The following is a 21,968-nucleotide window of genomic DNA, read 5'->3' as shown; positions in this document are numbered from 1 at the left end:
TCTTTTTTTTCGCCACCGGGCAGCAGGAATGATTGAGCGCGCGCCAACTGTATTTAGCGTATGCACTGTTGTACTTCCGATGCATATAAAGGTGCAGTCATTTGCGAGTAGAATCAGTTATCGGCGAGAGCAACGTAGCTTTTCTCACATGATGATGGCGGCCAGGTGGACCGCTGAAATATTGTGCTCAGATGACAGTTTGATCCAGCTGTAAACCCGACAAAAATTTGGTACTTACATATGTTACCTAGACAAAACATTCCTGAAATTTCATTACTCCACATTGATTACTTTCTAGTGTTGCTATGTTCTTTTCTGGCTATGTATATGGGTTAGCACTTCCTCTCTCCAGGGCATGTGTTGTGACAATAATTGTGTACGATGAAGCTCATTTATCTTTGAAGAGCTCTTTCCACAATTCTTGAGCTTGTTTAAGTTTGAGATTGCTCTCTTAGTCTTCTTTGCTTCTGATCATGTCTCTAACATTAGGAGACGCAACTGTAGGCGCAGAAATACACTGGTGTGGAAAATTTAAAGACAAACGTAACTTTAGCGTGATGTATCACTGCCAAGTAACTTAACTCGATGACACTTAGATCATACATAGAAATAACTGCTACTGTACAGTGTAGTACAGAAGAAAACTGAAAGAAATATGCTATGAGACGAACATAAATGACACTTTTATACAAAAACAATAATTACATTTAAGTCACCGGGATTCATGATGGCCCTCTGGACATTAAAAATGGCGGAACGTCATGCAAAAGTTACTTTCATTCTTAAGTTTTGTACACCACTGTATATCGAGAACGGACAAACACTGCCTGTTGTCTGCCATTCAGACCAGTCATTGAGGATCTGGTACACACTTGGTCGGTAAACTGCAAATCCTGAGACAGTTGGAATTTGCTCCCTCTTCAGACGTCGTTGGGTATCGTGGTCAATGACGGCGAGATATGTTTTGTTGTCAAACTCGCACTGACTTGTCAAGAACATTTCCTGTGTTTCAGAACAGTCATCAGAGCCTTGAAATGTACATTCAGTTGTGCTGGGGCTGTGGTCTACCCCTGAGATCAGTTTAGCGCTTTGTGTCACGTCCCTGTTCGAAGCAGTAAGCGCTCCTTTTCCATAGGAAGTGTGATATAGACTATGCATAACTGTGCAGTGTATGCAGCGTACACCTGCTTCATTCACGAAGAGCTTAAGAAGTCTACTGTCATTTAATCTATGCCTTTGAAACTACTGTTAAGTGCATGAACAAGGTTTTTTTCGGTTCCATTCGTGCGCCGAGAGCGGGAAGCATGTTTAAATCACTTTGTTCGCGCCCGTAATTAATTTAACGTTGTCTTTGCACACGTAAGGGGCTATGTGAGATTCCTCATTTAATACTGGTTCTTGAAACTTTGTAAGTAGGTTTCTGCGGGATAGCTGGTGTCTGGCAGTTCAGGTTCTGCAGCAATCTCTTGACGTTCTCCTGTCAGGCAAACAAACCTGTGACCATTCCTGATGCTCTTCTTTGTAGACGTTCAATATTTCCCTCGTTACTCGTACTTGGTATGGGTCCCACATACTTGAGCAGCATTCTAGCATGAATCGTACAAGTATTTTCTAAGCAGTCTCCTTTGTAGATGGACTAAATTTTCGCATTATCTTAGAAATGAACCAAAATCTATGCGATTATTCCATTTCATATATATTACTTGCCTGGAGCATGTCTGATCCACTTTCGCTTAAGACAGTTTATTCCCACAGAGAACAACCTACTGAGTCCTTCGGCCCAATCCCACAGGCTCCAATATTTGTTTACTGGGATACCAGTGTGAAACTTCATGCGAGGACTTCCAAATCCTCAGGAAAGCGGCATCAGTTCGAGCTCCATTATGTATGGGCACGGAGGGGAAAAAATTTGTTTGGTCTCCAAACTACAAAGGTTATCATGCTTGGGCTTCATAGTTGTAAAGGGAGAAAGGGTAATGTGTTGTAATAGTAGTGTGCGTCTGGCCTCTTTCTGAAAACTAGAACAACCTGTTATTTTTTCAGTTACTCTTTAGATAACCGTTTATTGAACAACTGACGTCCTCCCATAACACATTAAGACTAAAAATTAGAAATAATACGCCAGATGTACTAATAGTTATCTCAGGGTCACTACCCTGAGTTGTAGTTATTGCCTTAAGACAAACAAAATATCAACATGCGTCGTTTATAGACTTTGATAATCATTGCACTGAGAACCAAAGTACTCAGTGATCTCCAACCAGAGGTTGAAGGGTCCCACACGAGGCCTAGCAGCAAAGGGACCCACACTACCAACAAACCTCTACCCTAGTTTTTTTCAAAATGTGCACCCCGTGCAGTTAACTGGATAGGTCTGATATTTCATCTCTCCTATCGAATGATTTGGTAGCCACTTTCATTGCTGTTGCGTAATGCCAATTTTTCCCCACACTAAAAGATATTTACCTCGTTCGTTCGTCTTCTTCGTCTTTCAAGAACTGAGGGATTGGCCTGTTCTGGTGACAGAGGCGGTTAAATATCTTCATTTGCGATTTGTTAATAATACACCCTAAGAGAGACAATAACGCGCCACAAAGAAATTATCGGAATGAGACAGAAATTGGTAGATGTGGTGTACATGAACAGACAATCAAATGATCATAATTTCAAAAAGTTGAATGATTTATTCAAGAGAAAGAGCTTTAGGAACTGACAAGTCAGTAACGCGTTGGTCCTCTTCTGCCCCTAATGCAAGCAGTTTTTGGGCGTGGCAGTGATTGGCAGAGATATTCGATCTCCTCTTGAGGGATACTATGCCAGGTTTTGTGTTAGCAGAAGAGCCAACACCGTGTTACTAGTCGAGGCCAAAATGCACGCGTTTTAGCTCACGCAGGCTGGCGTGAGGAGGGAAGAACTATAATGACGTGAGGTCTGGAACATGACAAGAAATGGGAATCCAGAAAGCGGACGTCATTAGTTTGATACTTAACTTTAATCCATTAATGATGAACGTCGCTCTTGACGGTACATGATTCACAAAATTATCTGTTCAGAGTACATTCTTGAAGATAGTAATTATAGTAACTGAATATGGCGCCTTGCTAGGTCGTAGCAAATGACGTAGCTGAAGGCTATGCTAAACTGTCGTCTCTGCAAATGAGAGCATATGTAGACAGTGAACCATCGCTAGCAAAGTCGGCTGTACAACTGGAGCGAGTGCTAGGGAGTCTCTCTAGACTAGACCTGCCGTGTGGTGGCGCTCGGTCTGCAATCACTGATAGTGGCGACACGCGGGTCTGACGTATACTAACTGACCGCGGCCGATTTAAAGGCTACCACCTAGCAAGTGTGGTGTCTGGCGGTGACACCACACCAGGTTCATTCCAATTGGAGCGTTAGATCGTTAAAATTACGAGATGGTTGGAGGCCCTGCCCATATTGCTCCAAACGTTCTCAACTGGAGAGAGATCCGGCGACCTGTCATGCCAAGGTAGGATTTGGCAAACACGAAGACAAGCGTTCGAAACTCTCGCCGTGTGCGGGCGGGCATTATCTTGCTGAAATGTAAGCCCAACGTTGCCTGCTATGAAGGGCAACAAAACGGAACGTAGAATATCATCATTGTACTGCTGTGTTTTAACGGTGTAAGCGGATGACAACCAAAAGCGTTCTGCTATGAAATGGCGACCCAGACTATCACTCCTAGTTGTACGTCAGGGGACAGTCAGGTTGGTATTCCTCTGCCGTCCAGAGTATCTGCAGACAGGTCTTCGCTTTTCATAGGAGCTCATTTCGAAGCGGAACTCATCAAAGAAGACAATTCTACTCCGGTGAATGAGATTTCAGGTCGAAAACGAGTCGCATGCATCTCCAAAGAAACTTCGTATCGTACTTCTGAAAAGTACAGGCACTGCAATGCCGTATCTCCCTCCAGTTCTCTTTCTAAAATCGTTCGTATGTGAGGTGAGGCAAGATTTAATTCGCTAGTCTTTGCGAACCTTTGTGCTCTGTTGAGACGTCAGTTTTTCAGGTCACTTCGATTGGCGCTTCCATTAGATACTGTCTTGAACTAGATATGCCGGCCGGGGGTGGCCGAGCGGTTCTAGGCGCTACAGTCTGGAACCGCGCGACCACTACGGTCGCAGGTTCGAATCCTGCCTCGGGCATGGATGTGTGTGATGTCCTTAGGTTAGTTAGGTTTAAGTAGTTCTAAGTTCTGGGGGACTGATGACCTCAGAAGTTAAGTCCCATAGTGCTCAGAGCCATTTGAACTAGATATTATGCACATCTGGTCCATCCGGACCTTCAGTTGCAGTTGATGGCAGCTGTGTAGGGTTCTTGTCTGGGGTGACATCGTGTAGCGACTTTCTTGATCTCTGCCTGTGGCCCCAGGTGGCTTACTGTTGCCTCTGCACATTAGATAGCAACTTACTGGCAAGACGTTCTAAGTATACACTGACGTGACAAAAGTCATGGGACAGAGATACGCACACAACAGATGGCAACAGTATCACGTGCACAAGGTATAAAAGGGCAGTACACTGCCAGAGCTGTCATTTATAGCCGGTCGTTGGTGGCCGAGCGGTTCTAGGCGCTTCAGTCCGGAACCGCGCGACTGCTACGGACGCAGGTTCGAATCCTGCCTCGGGCATGGGTGTGTGTGATGTCCTTAGGTTAGTTAGGTTTAAGTAGTTCTAAGTTCTAGGGGACTGATGACCTCAGCAGTTAAGTCCCATAGTGTTCAAAGGCATTTGAACCATTTTTGTCATTTATACTCAGGTGATTCATTTGAAAAGGTGTCCGACGTGATTAATGCCCTATGACGGGAATTAACTGTCTTTGAACGTGGAATGGTGGTTGGAGCTAGATGTATGGGACATTCCACTTCGGAAATCGTTAGGGAATTCAATATTCCGAGATCCATAGGGTCAAGAATAGGCTTTACTTCTCACTACGGACAACGCAGTGGCCGACGGTCTTCATCTAACGACCGAGAGCATTGGCGTTTACATGGAGTTGTCATTGCTAACAGACAAGGAACATTGCGTGAAATAAACGAAGAAATCAATGTGGGACGCACGACGAACGTATCTGTAAGAAAAGTAAGGCGTTCGATACGGTTCCCCACAGTCGTTTAATGAACAAAGTAAGAGCATATGGACTATCAGACCAATTGCGTGATTGGATTGAAGAGTTCCTAGATAACAGAACGCAGCATGTCATTCTCAATGGAGAGAAGTCTTCCGAAGTGAAAGTGATTTCAGGTGTGCCGCAGGGGAGTGTCGTAGGACCGTTGCTATTCACAGTATACATAAATGACCTTGTGGATGATATCGGAAGTTCACTGAGGCTTTTTGCGGATGACGCTGTGGTATATCGAGAGGTTGTAACAATGTAAAATTGTATTGAAATGCTGGAGGATCTGCAGCGAATTGACGCATGGTGCAGGGAATGGCAATTGAATCTCAATGTAGACAACTGTAATGTGCTGCGAATACACAGAAAGAAAGATCCCTTATCATTTAGGTACAATAGAGCAGATCAGCAATTGGAAGCAGTTAATTCCATAAATTATCTGGGAGTACGCATTACGAGTGATTTAAAATGGAATGATCATATAAAGTTGATCGTCGGTAAAGCAGATGCCAGACTGAGATTCATTGGAAGAATCCTAAGGAAATGCAATCCGAAAACAAAGGAAGTAGGTTACAGTACGCTTGTTCGCCCACTGCTTGAATACTGCTCAGCAGTGTGGGATCCGTACCAGATAGGGTTGATAGAAGAGATAGAGAAGATCCAACGGAGAGCAGCGCGCTTCGTTAGAGGATCATTTAGTAATGGCGAAAGCGTTACGGAGATGATGGATAAACCCCAGTGGAAGACTCTGCAGGAGAGACGCTCAGTAGCTCGGTACGGGCTTTTGTTGAAGTTTCGAGAACATACCCTCACCGAGGAGTCAAGCAGTATATTGCTGCCTCCTACGTATACCTCGCGAAGAGACCATGAGGATAATGTCAGAGAGATTAGAGCCCACACAGAGGCATACCGACAATCCTTCTTTCCACGAACAATAGAAGGGAGAACCGATAGAGGTACTCAAGGTACCCTCCGCCACACACAGTCAGGTGGCTTGCGGAGTATGGATGTAGATGTAGAACAGTGCGGCGTTAATGAGCTATGGCAACACACGACAGACAAGAGCGCCTTTGCTAATAGAGCGACTTCACCTGCACTGCCACTCCTAGCCTCGTGACCGCATCGGTTGAGCCCTAGACGACGGGAAAACCGTGGCTTGGTCAGATGAGTCCCGATTTCAGTTGGTATGAGCTGATGGTAGGGTTCGAGTGTTGCTTAGGCCCCACGAAGCTGTGGACCAAAGTTGTCGACCAGGTACTGTGCAAACTGGTGGTGGCCCCATAATGGCGTGGGCTCTGTTTGCATGGAATAGACTGAGTCCTCTGGTCAACTGAACCGTCCATTGACTGGAAATGGTTATTTTCGGCTACTTGGAGACTGTCTGAAGCTATTCATGGTCTGCATGTTGCCAAACAATGATGGATTTTTTATGAATTGAGGCGTAGCGCCGTATAACGATCCTGCCTTGGAGGCGGTTAAGTGGGAGATGTGTCTCAAAGCTGGACAGTGACAGATGGTGACGCGAGACTGGACGCGCATGTAGTTTATGTATCCGCCTATAGAGGACAGTATTGGATAGGGGACTGATTTAGATTCGATTGTGCCCACTTGAGTGCACTAAAGTAATAGAAGGTTTTTCATAAACTGTTCTAGTATTTTCATAATGTGTTATTGTGTCTTTTTGTGTATGTAAAATGTTATAAATGTGTTTTAGCAGTATGAATGATGCGTGAGTGCGGATTAACTTCAATATGAAGATAATTGTTTAACGAGTTATATAGTAGGATTTAGTGTGGGAACTTTTTTAAGAAGTATGGATATGAACAAAGGTGATTTTTGTAGAATAGATTTGTAAAGTAAGTTTATGGTAAAGGGAAAGTTAATTCAGGTATAAATAATAATAGTAAATAACTTTATGCGTAAGCAAAACCTCAACATATTAGATAATTACGTCTGTAAAAAGTGCAGTCGTTAGGTTTACTATTTTGCGATTGGTTATTGATGAAAAGCGCGGACTGACGCGGGAGAATGTTGTTTTGCTATTGGCTGTTGAGTAAACTGACCAATGGTAAAGCAATATTCTTCGCGCGCCTTTCTCTGCTGGTAGAGAAGACAGAGTATTCTAGAGAAGAGTCGAAGCCTAGCCATGAAACAGATGGGACGTGTGTAGTAGTAGTTCCGATGGAAATGATACGTTGCCGGATCTTGCAGTGTTTCATACATCAAAAGTGTTGGAAAGTGACGGCATAATTATTGCAATGGGTGTGTAGAAATTTCGGAATTTTTAAGTGCATTTTGTGACGAGGTAAGATATATATTCGGCGTGGCGTATTGAGCGGGTCGGTGGCTAAAAACTGTGACTGCATTAGGTACCGACAGACTTAATATTTGGCGAGCATTCTCAATCAAAAACAATCCGTATTTTTGTAGCTATTATGTTTTCGGGAAATGCAACACCATAAACTTACTAACGTGAGTGAAAGGGATTGTGAGTGACTGTGTTAAGACTAACACGGGCTTGGCAGTGATACTTGTTCACCTAAGTTTCATAATATATTAATTGAGGACAAAATTTCCAAACTTTCATTTGTGTGAAAACTTTCTCCCGAAATGTAGATTAGTGACTTAAATTGCAACCTGGTTCACGTCTAGGTACAGTAGGTTTCACTCGGCTTTCCTATTGATGAACTGCTGAGACAATATTCACAGGTAGGTGCAGTTCCGTCGTAAAGGGACGGAAGAAAACGCGCTGCCGCAGAATGATGATGCGCCATGTCCATGTCACCAGACCACAATTGTCGCGATTGTTTGGAAAACATTCTGGAAAACTCGAGCGAATGATTGCAGCTCCCAGATCGCCAGACATGGGACATAACTGATTGTAAATCCGCGCCCTTAACGCTTTCGAAATAATGGGCGGCTGCAAAGACAGGTGCCTAAATACACTACTGGTCATTACAATTGCTACACCAAGAATAAATGCAGATGATAAAAGGGTATTCATTCGACAAATATGTTATATTACAACTGATATGTGATTACATTTTCACGCAATTTGGGTGCATAGATCCTGAGAAATCAGTAACCAGAACAACCACCTCTGGCCGTAATAACGGCCTTAATACACCTGGACATTGAGTCAAACAGAGCTTGGATGACGTGTACAGGTACAGCTGCCCATGCAGCTTCAACACGATACCACAGTTCATCAAGAGTAGTGACTGGCGTATTGTGACAAGCCAGTTGCTGGGCCACCATTGACCAGAGGTTTTCAATTGGTGAGATATCTGGAGAATGTGCTGGCCAGGACAGCAGTCGAACATTTTCTGTATCCAGAAATACCCGTACAGGACCTGCAACATGCGGTCGTACATTATCCTGCTGAAATGTAGGGTTTGGGATCGAATGAAGGGTAGAGCCACGGGTCGTAACACATCTGAAATGTAACGTCCTCTGTTCAGAGTGCCGTCAATGCGAACTAGAGGTGACCGAGACGTGTAACCAATGGCACACCATACCATCATCCTGGGTGATACGCCAGTATGGCGATGACGAATACACGCTTCCAATGTGCGTTCACCGCGATGACGCCAAACACGGATGCGACCATCATGATGCTGTAAACACAACCTGGATTCATCCGAAAAAATGACGTTTTGTCATTCGTGCACCCAGGTTCGTCATTGAGTACACAATCGCAGGCTCTCCTGTCTGTGATGCAGCGTCTCCGAGCTGATAGTCCATGCTGCTGCAAACGTCGTCGAACTGTTCGTGCAGATGGTTGTTGTCTTGCAAACGTCCCCATCTGTTGACTCAGGGATTGAGGCGTGGCTGCACGATCCGTTACAGCCATGCAGATAAGATGCCTGTCATCTGGGCTGCTGGTGAATCGAGGCCTTTGGGATCCAGCACGGCATTCCGTATTACCCTTCTGAACCCACCGATTCCATATTCTGCTAACAATCAGTGGATCTCGACCAACGCGAGCATTAGTGTCGCGATACGATAAACCGCAATCGCGATAGGCTACAATCCGACGTTTATCAAAGTCGGAAACGTGATGGTACGCATTTCTCCTCCTTACACGAGGCATCATAGCAACGTTTCACCAGGCAACGCCGGTCAACTGCTGTTTGTGTATGAGAAATCGCTTCGAAACTTTCCTCATGTCAGCACGTTGTAGGTGTCGCCAGCGGTGCCAACCTTGTGTAAATGCTCTGAAAAGCTAGTCATTTGCGTATCACAGCATCTTCTTCCTGTCGGTTAAATTTCGCATCTGTAGCACGTCATCTTCGTGGTGTAGCAATTTTAATGGCCAGTAGTGTATTTCTGCAGGGGACTTCCAGCGACATGTTGAGTCCATGCCACGTAGTGTTGCTGCACTACGCCGGGCAAAAGAGGGTTCGACACCATGTTAGGAGGTATCCCATAACTTTTCTCTCCTCGTTGTAAAAGGATGGCGTTATTTTAGGTTCTTACAGTTGTGTGGTGTGTTCCAGTCCCGAACGGGCAGGTGACGGCTCGGCCGGAGCAGCTGCAGCGGCTGCTGTCGCTGGAGGCGGGGTCCGCGGTGGGGGCGGCGCGGCGGCCCAGCTGCCGGCCGGGGGCGGCGTCGGCGGCGGCGTCGCGGCTCAAGGTGCCGCTGCGCGCGCTGCGGCTGCTGCTGCTCGCCGTCGCACTGCCCGCGGCGCTGGTGGCGGCGCCGCTCTACATGCGCTACCGCGTCTACGGCGACCAGCTCTACCCGGCCGCCGCCTCCGACATGCGCGTCATCGACGCCCGCGTCTCCACCACCTGGTGCCAGGTCAGTGCCCTCGTCCCCGCTCGAGCCCTGGTCAAGCAGCCCGCCGTACTCCCTATGTGTGGCAGCATTCAGAGTGGTTCGACTAGAGTTACCGAACCAGGTTAGCTCGGATTATGGGGATTTCAAGTCACCCGATGTTAAATTGTTACTAACAAGGGAACCTCCCCATCGCACCCCCCTCAGATTTAGTTATAAGTTGGCACAGTGGATAGGCCTTGAAAAACTGAACCTAGATCAATCGAGAAAACAGGAAGAAGTTGTGTGGAACTATGAAAAAATTAAGCAAAATATACAAACTGAGTAGTGCATGCGCAAGATAGGCAACATCGACGATAGTGTAAGCTCCGGAGCGCCGTCGTCCCGTGGTTAGCGTGAGCAGCTGCGGAACGAGAGGTCCTTGGTTCAAGTCTTCCCTCGAGTGAAAGTTTCTTTATTTTCGCAAAGTTGTGATCTGTCCGTTCGTTCATTGACGTCTCTCTTCACTGTAATAAGTTTAGTATCTGTTTTGCGACCGCACCGCAAAACCGTGGGAACCGAAAACATTTGATCGCAAGGTCATAGGTCAACCGATTCCTCCACAGGAAAACACGTCTGATATATTCTATACGACACTGGTGATGGCATGTGCGTCACACGACAGGAATATGTTGTCGACACACTTGGCGAATGGGTAAAAAGTTTCTTCTACCTTGCCCGATTTAGGTTTTCTTGTGGATGTGATAATCACTCCCAAAAAAGTGATGAAAACATGAGTTTGTCACATAAACTGCAACAAATGAATGCAACAGTTTCACAGTCTCACATTTTACCCTGTGCTCTGTCAAAACATATGTTTTTAACGTTTTCAATTTTTTCCGTGTGTAGACCGTCAAATCCTGCTTGTGTCCAAGCAAATCTGAACACGTCCAGGAATTTTGGAGAGCGAAGTTGATTTGTGTGAGTGCCTGAACTTTGATAATTGTCTGAAAATTAAAAAAAATTAATTTTTCATTCGAGGGAAGACTTGAACCAAGGACCTAGCTGCCGCAGCTATCGATGATGAATTCGTGCGATGTTGGAGTTTATTGCCGTCGCGCCGACCGAACCCGAGTTGAATCAGGTTGAGTCTTTGCCTACAGAACGGGACGTCACTAACTGTGCTCTATAAAAGCGCAGTAGCTTATTACTTACTTTGATCGAAACTAGTGAAGCGTTTACTAAGTGCATTTTACAAGTGGGTCTATATACAAACATTAAGCTAATGCATTTTTATGGAACACAATGAGTGGCGTCATCTATACAGGGTGTTACAAAAAGGTACGGCCAAACTTTCAGGAAACATTCCTCACACACAAAGAAAGAAAATATGTCATGTGGACATGTGTTCGGAAACGCTTGCTTTCAATGTTAGAGCTCATTTTATTTCTTCTTTTCAAACCACATTAATCATGGAATGGAAACACACAGCAACAGAACTTACCAGCGTGACTTCAAACACTTTGTTACAGGAAATGTTCAAAATGTCCTCCGTTAGCGAGGATACATGCATCCACCCTCCGTCGCATGGAATCCCTGGTGCGCTGATGCAGCCCTGGAGAATGGCGTATTGTATCGCAGCCGTTCACAATACCAGCACGAACAGTCTCTACATTTGGTACCGGGGTTGCGTAGACAAGAGCTTTCAAATGCGCCCATAAATGAAAGTCAAGAGGGTTGAGGTCAGGAGAGGGTGGAGGCCATGGAATTGGTCCGCCTCTACCAATCCATCGGTCACCGAATCTGTTGTTGAGAAGCGTACGAACACTTCGACTGAAATGTGCAGGAGCTCCATCGTGCATGAACCACATGTTGTGTCGTACTTGTAAAGGTACATGTTCTAGCAGCACAGGTAGAGTATCCCGTATGAAATCATGATAACGTGCTCCATTGAGCGTAGGTGGAAGAACATACTGACGAAACTGAAATAAGCTCTAACATGGAAATTAAGCGTTTCCGGACACATGTCCACATAACATCTTTTCTTTATTTGTGTGTGAGGAATGTTTCCTGAAAGTTTGGCCGTACCTTTTTTGTAGCATATATATACAGGGTGATCAAAAAGTCAGTATAAATTTGAAAACTGAGTAAATCACGGAATAATGTAGATAGAGAGGTACAAATTGTCACACATGCTTGGAATGACATGGGCTTTTATTAGAACCAAAAAAAGACGAAAGTTCAAAAAATATCCGAGAGATGGCGCTTCATTTGATCAGAATAGCAATAATTAACATAACAAAGTAAGACAAAGCAAAGATGATGTTCTTTACAGGAAATGCTCAATATGTCCACCATCATTCCTCAACAATAGCTGTAGTCGAGGAATAATGTTGTGAACAACACTGTAAAGCATGTCCGGAGTTATGGTGAGTCATTGGCGTTGGATGTTGTCTTTCAGCATCCCTAGAGATGTCGGTCGATCACGATGCACTTGCGACTTCAGGTAACCCCAAAGCCAATAATCGCACGGACTGAGGTCTGGGGACCTGGGAGGCCAAGCATGACGAAAGTGGCGGCTGAGCACACGATCAGCACCAAACGACGCGCGCAAGAGATCTGGCGGTCATTTTGTGAACTTTTTTTTTTTTTTTTGTTCTAATATAACCCCATGACATTCCAAGCATGTGTCAATTTTTACCTCTGTATCTACATTATTCCGTGGTTTATTAAGTTTTCAAATTTATACTGACTTTTTGATCACCCTATATATATATATATATATATATATATATATATATATATATATGAATTTGGCCAGCTATGGACCGCATACAACTTACGACTTATGGTGCTTCTTTTTCTTCCATTCTTCCCAGTACTTCTTCATTTTCTCGCCAACTGCTCGTCTCTGCTCATCTGCCCACACTCTCTTGGGTCGAGGTTTTGGCTCATCTTCTTCATAATTTGCGTTTTCTATAAGTAGCCTAAAGTGATTCCTGTCGCGTATTATTTCTTCTGTAACACCTATTTTGTTGGCGTCTTTCTTTACTGCTTCTATCCATCCTATAGTTTTTTCAGCTCACTAACGTAATTAAACATTTTCTTTGTAATCCGTGTTTCTTCCATTCTATTTAAATGTCCATAAAATTTTAGTCGTCTTTTCCTCATTGTATCTGTGATCTTTTCTGTATTTTTGTATAGGTCTTCATTTCTCCTTTTAATCCTCCTATTTTCCTTGTTTTTCTCAGGACCTAGAATTTTTCTTACTATTTTTTCTAGTTCTCTTAATTCATCTTTCTTATTCAATGTTAGGCACTCTGATCCATACATTGCTTATGTCCTAATAACTGAATTATAACGTTTAATCTTCGCTTGTATGGATATTGATTTCTTATTGTAGTAGTTTTGTGTTAATTTATATGAAAATTCTAACTTTTTTATTCTTTCTTTGTTTGTTGTGTTATCCAGTCCATTGGCTTGGATCCACTCCCCCTGGTATTTGAATCTATCAACTCTTTTAATTTTTCCTTACTTTGTTTTCATAAACTTTCCTGTATTATGTTTGTGTTCTATATACTCGGTTTTTTATAGGATATTTTTAGCCCAGTCTTTTCAGCAATCTCGTGTAACAGATCAAGCATAACTGTTGCGTCTGTTCCGTTTTCAGTTATCAACGCCATATCATCCACAAAGGCTAAACATTTCACTTCAAATTTGTTCTTTCTTTGGCCAATGCTTATACCCTTTGTGCCTCTGTTTTTTCATGTGCTTTCCCATGTTTTTACTATTTTATCTAAAACCAAGTTAAATAGAATATACACTCCTGGAAATGGAAAAAAGAACACATTGACACCGGTGTGTCAGACCCACCATACTTGCTCCGAACAATGCGAGAGGGCTGTACAAGCAATGATCACACGCACGGCACAGCGGACACACCAGGAACCGCGGTGTTGGCCGTCGAATGGCGCTAGCTGCGCAGCATTTGTGCACCACCGCCGTCAGTGTCAGCCAGTTTGCCGTTGCATACGGAGCTCCATCGCAGTCTTTAACACTGGTAGCATGCCGCAACAGCGTGGACGTGAACCGTATGTGCAGTTGACGGACTTTGAGCGAGGGCGTATAGTGGGCATGCGGGAGGCCGGGTGGACGTACCGCCGAATTGCTCAACACGTGGGGCGTGAGGTCTCCACAGTACATCGATGTTGTCGCCAGTGGTCGGCGGAAGGTGCACGTGCCCGTCGACCTGGGACCGGACCGCAGCGGCGCACGGATGCACGCCAAGACCGTAGGATCCTACGCAGTGCCGTAGGGGACCGCACCGCCACTTCCCGGCAAATTAGGGACACTGTTGCTCCTGGGGTATCGGCGGGGACCATTCGCAACCGTCTCCATGAAGCTGGGCTACGGTCCCGCACACCGTTAGGCCGTCTTCCGCTCACGTCCCAACATCGTGCAGCCCGCCTCCAGTGGTGTCGCGACAGGCGTGAATGGAGGGACGAATGGAGACGTGTCGTCTTCAGCGATGAGAGTCGCTTCTGCCTTGGTGCCAATGATGGTCGTATGCGTGTTTGGCGCCGTGCAGGTGAGCGCCACAATCAGGACTGCATACGACCGAGGCACACAGGGCCAACACCCGGCATCATGGTGTGGGGAGCGACTTCCTACACTGGCCGTACACCACTGGTGATCGTCGAGGGGACACTGAATAGTGCACGGTACATCCAAACCGTCATCGAACCCATCGTTCTACCATTCCTAGACCGGCAAGGGAACTTGCTGTTCCAACAGGACAATGCACGTCCGCATGTATCCCGTGCCACCCAACGTGCTCTAGAAGGTGTAAGTCAACTACCCTGGCCAGCAAGATCTCCGGATCTGTCCCCCATTGAGCATGTTTGGGACTGGATGAAGCGTCGTCTCACGCGGTCTGCACGTCCAGCACGAACGCTGGTCCAACTGAGGCGCCAGGTGGAAATGGCATGGCAAGCCGTTCCACAGGACTACATCCAGCATCTCTACGATCGTCTCCATGGGAGAATAGCAGCCTGTATTGCTGCGAAAGGTGGATATACACTGTACTAGTGCCGACATTGTGCATGCTCTGTTGCCTGTGTCTATGTGCCTGTGGTTCTGTCAGTGTGATCATGTGATGTATCTGACCCCAGGAATGTGCAGGTTCGAATCCTGCCTCGGGCATGGATGTGTGTGATGTCCTTCGGTTAGTTAGGTTTAAATAGTTCTAAGTTCTAGGGGACTGATGACCACAGATGTTAAGTCCCATAGTGCTCAGAGCCATTTTAAATGTATTTTCAACATGACGGCGCGCCTCCACATTTTACCAACGACGTTACTACACATTTAAATGAACATTTTCCTCAGTAATGGGTTGGTCGTGGTGCTTCATGGATGAAAGACATGGTTTATGAGAACAAAGTCAATAAATTGAGGCATTACTTGCTCGCATTATGACTGCAATAGACGAATTTAAGAACAATGCTGTGGAACTAAAACGAGCAACAAAATCTGTTCATACACATGCAGCTAAATGCACTGAACTCGGTGGAGACATGTTTGAACATTTATGGTGAACGTATTGTGAAACTGTATGTACATTGTACAACTTCCTTAACACGGAGCTTTGTTACATGATTTCATGTGTTCTATGGTAGTAATAAAAGTGGATTATCTGACACATTCATTCAGTTTCAGTTAACGTTATTACCATCATTTTTCCAAAATTAAATTCTCTACAACTTCCGTTGAAAACTTTGTGCAACTGTCTGGAATTTAAAAAACAGTTTGGGCCAAGAAATTAATAAATTAAAAATTTTACGAAATTACGTCTTTGCTTCTCTGGAGATTCTGGAAAACTACTGCAGATACACGACTGGGACATGTTTCATTAGCCTCATCAGATTAATAACAACAAAATAAGTGGATATCTTTCTTTACTTCAACCTCGTACAGTTTTGCGATGGCTTCATATTAGCGAAGTTGCTAAATTTCAGGCAAAATCTTTTATTAGTCGTAACTCCGTAACTAAACATTGGTGGACTTATGTTTATATGAACTTTTTTTAAAGTTTTACATGTAGAATAACACATTAAAATATTTGCATATCTTGGTGAATCAATATATATATCAAATAAACAATGTTTTCAGCCTTCAGTTGCAAGGTAATTTACTCGTTTACCTAGGTTTCGATTCCAGTAATGGAATCTTCTTCAGAACAACAATTAAATTATTTTGTGAGCCAAACACTGGTCATGTCACAGATTAAAAATTAAAACATTAAAGACGCATAATCATAAGATTATTTTAATCTGTGACATGACCAGTGTTTGGCTCACAAAATAATTTAATTGTTGTTCTGAAGAAGATTCCATTACTGGAATCGAAACCTAGGTAAACGAGTAAATTACCTTGCAACTGAAGGCTGAAAACATTGTTTATTTGCTGTACATTTCACAGTTGCTGACACGCTGCAATATGTTAAAGATTGGCAATATATATATGCTTACTTTGATATCAGATTATGCTTGTCAGAAAATAAAAAGCATATATGCGACCAATAGCACGGCCACCATTCATGCATATTCGGCTACACTAAGATCGTCCAATCACCGTGCAAATCTTACAAAAAATTCGAAATGTCTCATGAGTGTATTTTCAGATTTCGGTCTGTAATGTGGCACCCATTAATGCTCGTGATGAGGGATTTAGTAGCTTAAGATCGTCGTATCGCCGCCAAACTATTACAGGAAAATCCGTATATATCCCCATGTTCAAAATTTCGTGTCAAAAGACTCGAAATTGCGACCTGCAGCGTTGGAGCCATTCGTATTTGCAATAGGTGGAATATATTGCTTTGATATCAGATTATGCATGTCAGAAAATAAAAAGCATCTTTACAGTTTGATCGCCGGTTTCAAGCAAACTGCATAGACCCTAATGAAAGAAATAAACGCTGTTAGAATTTTCCTATAAACTCGATTAAGTTACCGTTTTTTAAAAGAAGTTACAACCAGAGTAGATGTGAAGGTGGCAAATGACGACGAGCGTTAATTCAGCCTTCCCTTCCAGCTTGGTTTGAACAATTTTAGGCTCAGCTCTGTTTATGGAACGCGCTGTCTTGGGTTGAGATTGTTACTAACTCGAGTGAATGCGTTGCACGGCGGGCAGTGCTAAGTTACGGTTTGTTTCGCGCTGTTGTGGCCGGCAGGAAAATAGGGCTTCAAGGTCATCTATCCGTCTTACAGCATTGCCAGTTTTTTTTATAGTGATAATTTCAAATGTTCATAAAAATTTAAAAGGGTATTGGACAACTCTATTTTTAGTCTAGAATATGATGGAGTACTTTCCAAAAGAAAATTCTCACTCACTGCTTGGGGAAAAAAAATGAAAACTAACGTTACAAGAAATTTTGGAGGAAAATAAATTTTTACCTCAACCTTTGGTAGTAACAGAATCACTAATGTAATTGGACTGAAAAAAATATATGAACATCCTCAAAGTTTACAGATGCGTATACTGCGTCTTTTATGTCGGAAACATAAAGTATTCTGAGATAAAAAATAAAATATTATAAGAGGTGTGAAGCTGAGCCGACTGCGTAGCGAAAAGTGTAATCGCTGCTGTATTTTCGTTCTGTAGGACTGCGAAGAAACTTCCCGCGAGGAAGTTGTCAAGAAAATCACAAAATTATTTTTGGTAACATTTCAAACATCATGTCATGACATCGTGTCACGTACAGAGGCAAATTATTTTCGCGATATTGCGTGCGCAGCAGCGCACGAGCCGTTGTAGGCCGTCGCCAAGAGCTTTGTTCGGACGGCTCGCTTTAATTTGACCGAGAATATTTTCTACTTCCCGAAAATATTTTACTGGCTGCTAATATTAAAAAATAAACATATCCTTCGTCATTGCATCCATCATTCAAAACGTCAATATACGCTACGCAAAAGTAATTGTAGTTATTTTGAAGCCAATATTTTCACTGAAGTCGAGCAAAATATTTGTTCGAAAGGTTTTGTGAAACCCAAGTTTTATCTAAATTTGCTGTAAGCCTTTTTATTCTCAGCACGCAATACATGCTTGGTACACAAAAACCTCGTTCTTACTACTGCAAAGTCCCTGTCTTGTGTTACTAATTTCGCCCATCATTACAGTTTCTGATTAAAAATCCAAGTGGGAGGAGAAGATATTCCATTGAAGTGACTGGCTAGAATAATCAGTTTTATCACGGACATTATTTTGTATTTCTCTAGCCATCTGATACCATCCTCTGTCATACTAAAGTAATACAATTCTACGTTCTAGCTTTTTGTAAAAGTTGTCAAATATCATAGATTTCTATGCTCTTCTCAGAGAATCAGATTAGGTGCTGGGGCTGTTCTGATGTTACTGCACTGTTTATATGTATAGTCCATACAGAAGCGCCACAACGTTTTGTCATTTTATGAACTGCATTACCCTTACTACGAAACAGCCAACAAATCCTTCTATGGAAAAAGGAGTCACATTTCGAATGTACAAGTAAACCAAATGCAGTAAGATTATATCCGAATATAAAGGCATTTGATACAGGTTTTTAGGAAAAACTGTTGTTAATTAATGCAGAATTGACAGTCTTATTTTAATTGACAGTTACTGTCGAGTAAACTAATCGCCACCACTTGTGACAAATTTATCAGACGTCTACTGTAAGGGAGAAACATTCGCAGTATGTCCTCTATAACTGAAATGAATAGACCAACATTTAAATCAAGTTAGCTTTTTTCATAGACGGCACTTACCTAAACTGAAGGATCTTCTGGCTCCGTGCCTTCAGATTCACTGTCGCTTGTTTCAGCCGCGTGTGTCATCACAGATTCCACCATGGCGTCTCTTAAACCCTGGTTCAAGAAATCAGTTTCTTGCAGTGCTTCTGAATGTTTTACACACCTCTACCAGTCCTGCTGAGTAACATTGTCAAGAGTTTCATGTGTTAGCTTTTGGACATCAGCAAGTCTAAAAGTAGTGTTTCTTTTTGCTACTTCTCGCTTTACTTTGGCCCATGTCAATTCAATGGGATTATACTGGCAGTGATATGGTGGTAGACATACCACTTGGTGTGCCATTTCGTTTGCCAGTTGATCTAATTCGTAAGTCTTTTTGGCACCTACGATTTCTTCCTTACATTCTTTCTCTTAACCACCCCATAATATGTGCCTTGCGCCAATTTGAACGTGGCAGCTTTTCTATCTGAATGGAGTGGTAGTTGGCGTTACCCATCACGATAATTGACCCTTCTTCCAGCGCAGACAATAGTCGAATAAAAAAATGGTTCAAATGGCTCTGAGCACTATGGGAATCAACTGCTGAGGTCATTAGTCCCCTAGAACTTAGAACTAGTTAAGCCTAACTAACCTAAGGACATCACACACATCCATGCCCGAGGCAGGATTCGAACCTGCGACCGTAGCGGTCTCACGGTTCCAGACTGCAGAGCCTAGAACCGCAATAGTCAAATAAACCAATTCTTAAAAACTTCTGGCAAGAACTTTTCCGACCTCGAAAAGTAAGTTTGGCCTCTGGTATGAAGCCTGTAGTTATGAGCCAGCGTGGACGATGATTAATTGGCCATCTCTACCAGTAGGCATGTTTAAACCGCCGTTTCCTTTGGAGTCGTGCCATATATACTTATTGGTGTGGTTCTGTGAAACCCAAGTTTCATCCAAGTACACTACAGATCTGGTGTCTTCAGCAGGCAAGAAGTGCACCGTACACAATAACTTCTCTCTTGCTACTGCAATGTCTCTGCGTTCCATTAAGAATTTCCATCCGTCATTACACTTCTTGAATCATAAACCAAGGGAACGGAGAAGACGAAGAACGGAGGTCTCTGAGTCCGAGTGATTAATTTTTTCACGGAGGTCAGCCTGTACTTTTTTAGCTGTTAGATACTCTCCTCTGTAGTAATATCCAAGTACAGTCCTACGCACGATCTCTTTGTTAAAATCTGCAAAGTCGGTCGATTTCCATTCACTTTTGTATCCCTTTCTTGGAGAATCGAAACACTCATTCATGTCTGGAGATTCTGCCAATGACACAGATTTGCTAATACAGCCTACAGTTGACTTGGAGACACCACATGCTTTAGCACCAAGTTTATGAATTCGCGCAAAAATTAAGTTATTCCTCGCTTCTTCATTGTCGGCCAGATCAGTAAAAAACTTGAGTACATTCGATATGATAATTTTCAATTGTTTATGAATGTCTTTCCACCCTTTACGCACACCGACTGGAGGAGTACTACAAGAAGGCAGTTGCTCCTGCAATGTTGTTCACCACCGAACACATGTCAAAGCACCTTTCTAAAGACAGTAAGACACTGAGATCAGACATGAACACTCAATATAGCACAGTAACACTGAGCTTTGAGCTGCTCTGACCTACCGCACTGCTAACGGGTCCTACATGACAAAAAAGCCGAGAGACGGGCGAATCACAGCCCGCAGCCCCTGTTGAGGCAAGCAGCGGCCGTGACCTTGAGGAACCTACTTTCTTGCTGGCCACTCTAGTTAGGAACTCACTTTGACGAGAATACACTAAATTCTGAGTGTTTCACGAGTCTCTCTTCAAAATTAAAAAAAGGATATTGCAGCCCACAGGACGATATGCATTTATGCTCGTGACGCTTCATTTGGTTATTTGAAGATCCTCCAATGATTTTTAAAATCTATACAGTAAGTTTCGGATGGTTCACAAGTCGATTCTTAAAATTTCAAAACAGAAGACCCAAAATTGTGGTCTGTAGCGAGGTATGCAGTCATGCTCATGAACAGCTATTTGACTACATACGATCGACCAAAGGCTGTCAAAATTTATACTGCAAATTGACTCAGTATTACGGCCTATAGTGCGCTACAAAGTCATAATCTTAAACAGTCATTTGGTTATCTTACGATCGCCTGAGAACACTCAAAACATTTACAGCATGTTTCAAGTTTTTCACAAAAATCTATCTTCAAAATTTTAAGCCGAAAGACAAAAAATTGCGCCCTATGTAATATCCTTTACGCCCGTGACTATACAGCTATGTAATCACCAATTGGGAAGCCACGAAACTCAGGTTGGTTAACTGAACTACATGGTAATCAGTCCTGACACGAAAGTGAGAGTGGCGTTGAAAGTTATCTTAGTTTTTTCGTCCCAACTCGGTTTCGTTTGGTTTGAGCTCTGTTTACTCATACTTTCAACTGGGTTATCTCAATTTGGTGTAAAGCCTATTTGGCCCATCACTAGCAGCTTTTGTACCCATTTACACGTTCCTTAGCGGGTAGCCTTCTTTGGGCGTATGAAGAACAGATGTCCTTTTTTTCTATTAAAATAAAAAGCAGACTATGTGAGGAGTAAGGCTCCACAGTTCCCAGTTTTTCTAATATTATGGTCAATGAAGGGTAGATTTTCCCACGATTTCAAATTAAAGTCATAGGTTGGGTTGTTACCTGTAACCTATCCAGATTCCAGCTTTGTCTACTTATTAGTTACAGAGAAATTTACAGTTCAGCTAATACAAAAAACTGTGCAGTGTGGGTGTTTGACCCACTTAGATAACTGCATAATAACAATACTTGAAATAACCCTTTGTAACATTGTTGCATTGTAGCTAAGTTACCCACACAATATTGAACTGAAATGTTCTGTAAATTTGAACATAATGCTTAAAATACTTGTACAAAAATAGTACTTCCTTCTCCATGAAAAGAGAATTAGCAGGGTAACCTGAAAGAGTTTAATTATTGAGGCTAGTCTATCTAGATACCTAGTAAATAGTGTACTTTGTTAGGTCCTCTGATTCTTTCTTGAAGTCCCAGGCTCCTGTTCTTCTTCTTCGCATACATCTTCACCAAATAATAAGTCCATATCTATATCTGATCTATGGTCATCATATAAGGAGTCAGAATCCGAGTTGAGAATAGTCAACTGGCTTTTGAATCTGTTTTCTTTCTTTTTTTGGCGTTGATGTAACAAAATACAATATTGCAGTGCCTTCAGAAGCACGATTCATTGTTTCTTCGGACAA

The 21,968-nt window shown here is 43.1% G+C and overlaps 1 protein-coding gene across 1 annotated transcript in view; it reads left to right on the top strand.

The window, feature by feature from the left end:
* Positions 1–21,968, top strand: part of LOC126088444 (uncharacterized) — a 267,276-nt gene that overhangs the window by 165,961 nt on the left and 79,347 nt on the right. The window contains exon 2 of the mRNA XM_049906586.1: positions 9,636–9,940. Coding sequence (XP_049762543.1) covers positions 9,636–9,940 — 305 coding nt within the window. The remainder of the gene's footprint in view (positions 1–9,635; positions 9,941–21,968) is intronic.

The sequence above is a fragment of the Schistocerca cancellata genome, chromosome 6 (assembly GCF_023864275.1).
Source record: "Schistocerca cancellata isolate TAMUIC-IGC-003103 chromosome 6, iqSchCanc2.1, whole genome shotgun sequence".
NCBI lineage: Eukaryota > Metazoa > Arthropoda > Insecta > Orthoptera > Acrididae > Schistocerca > Schistocerca cancellata.
Note: the sequence above shows the minus strand (reverse complement) of the source record. Positions and strands in the feature narration are given on the sequence as shown.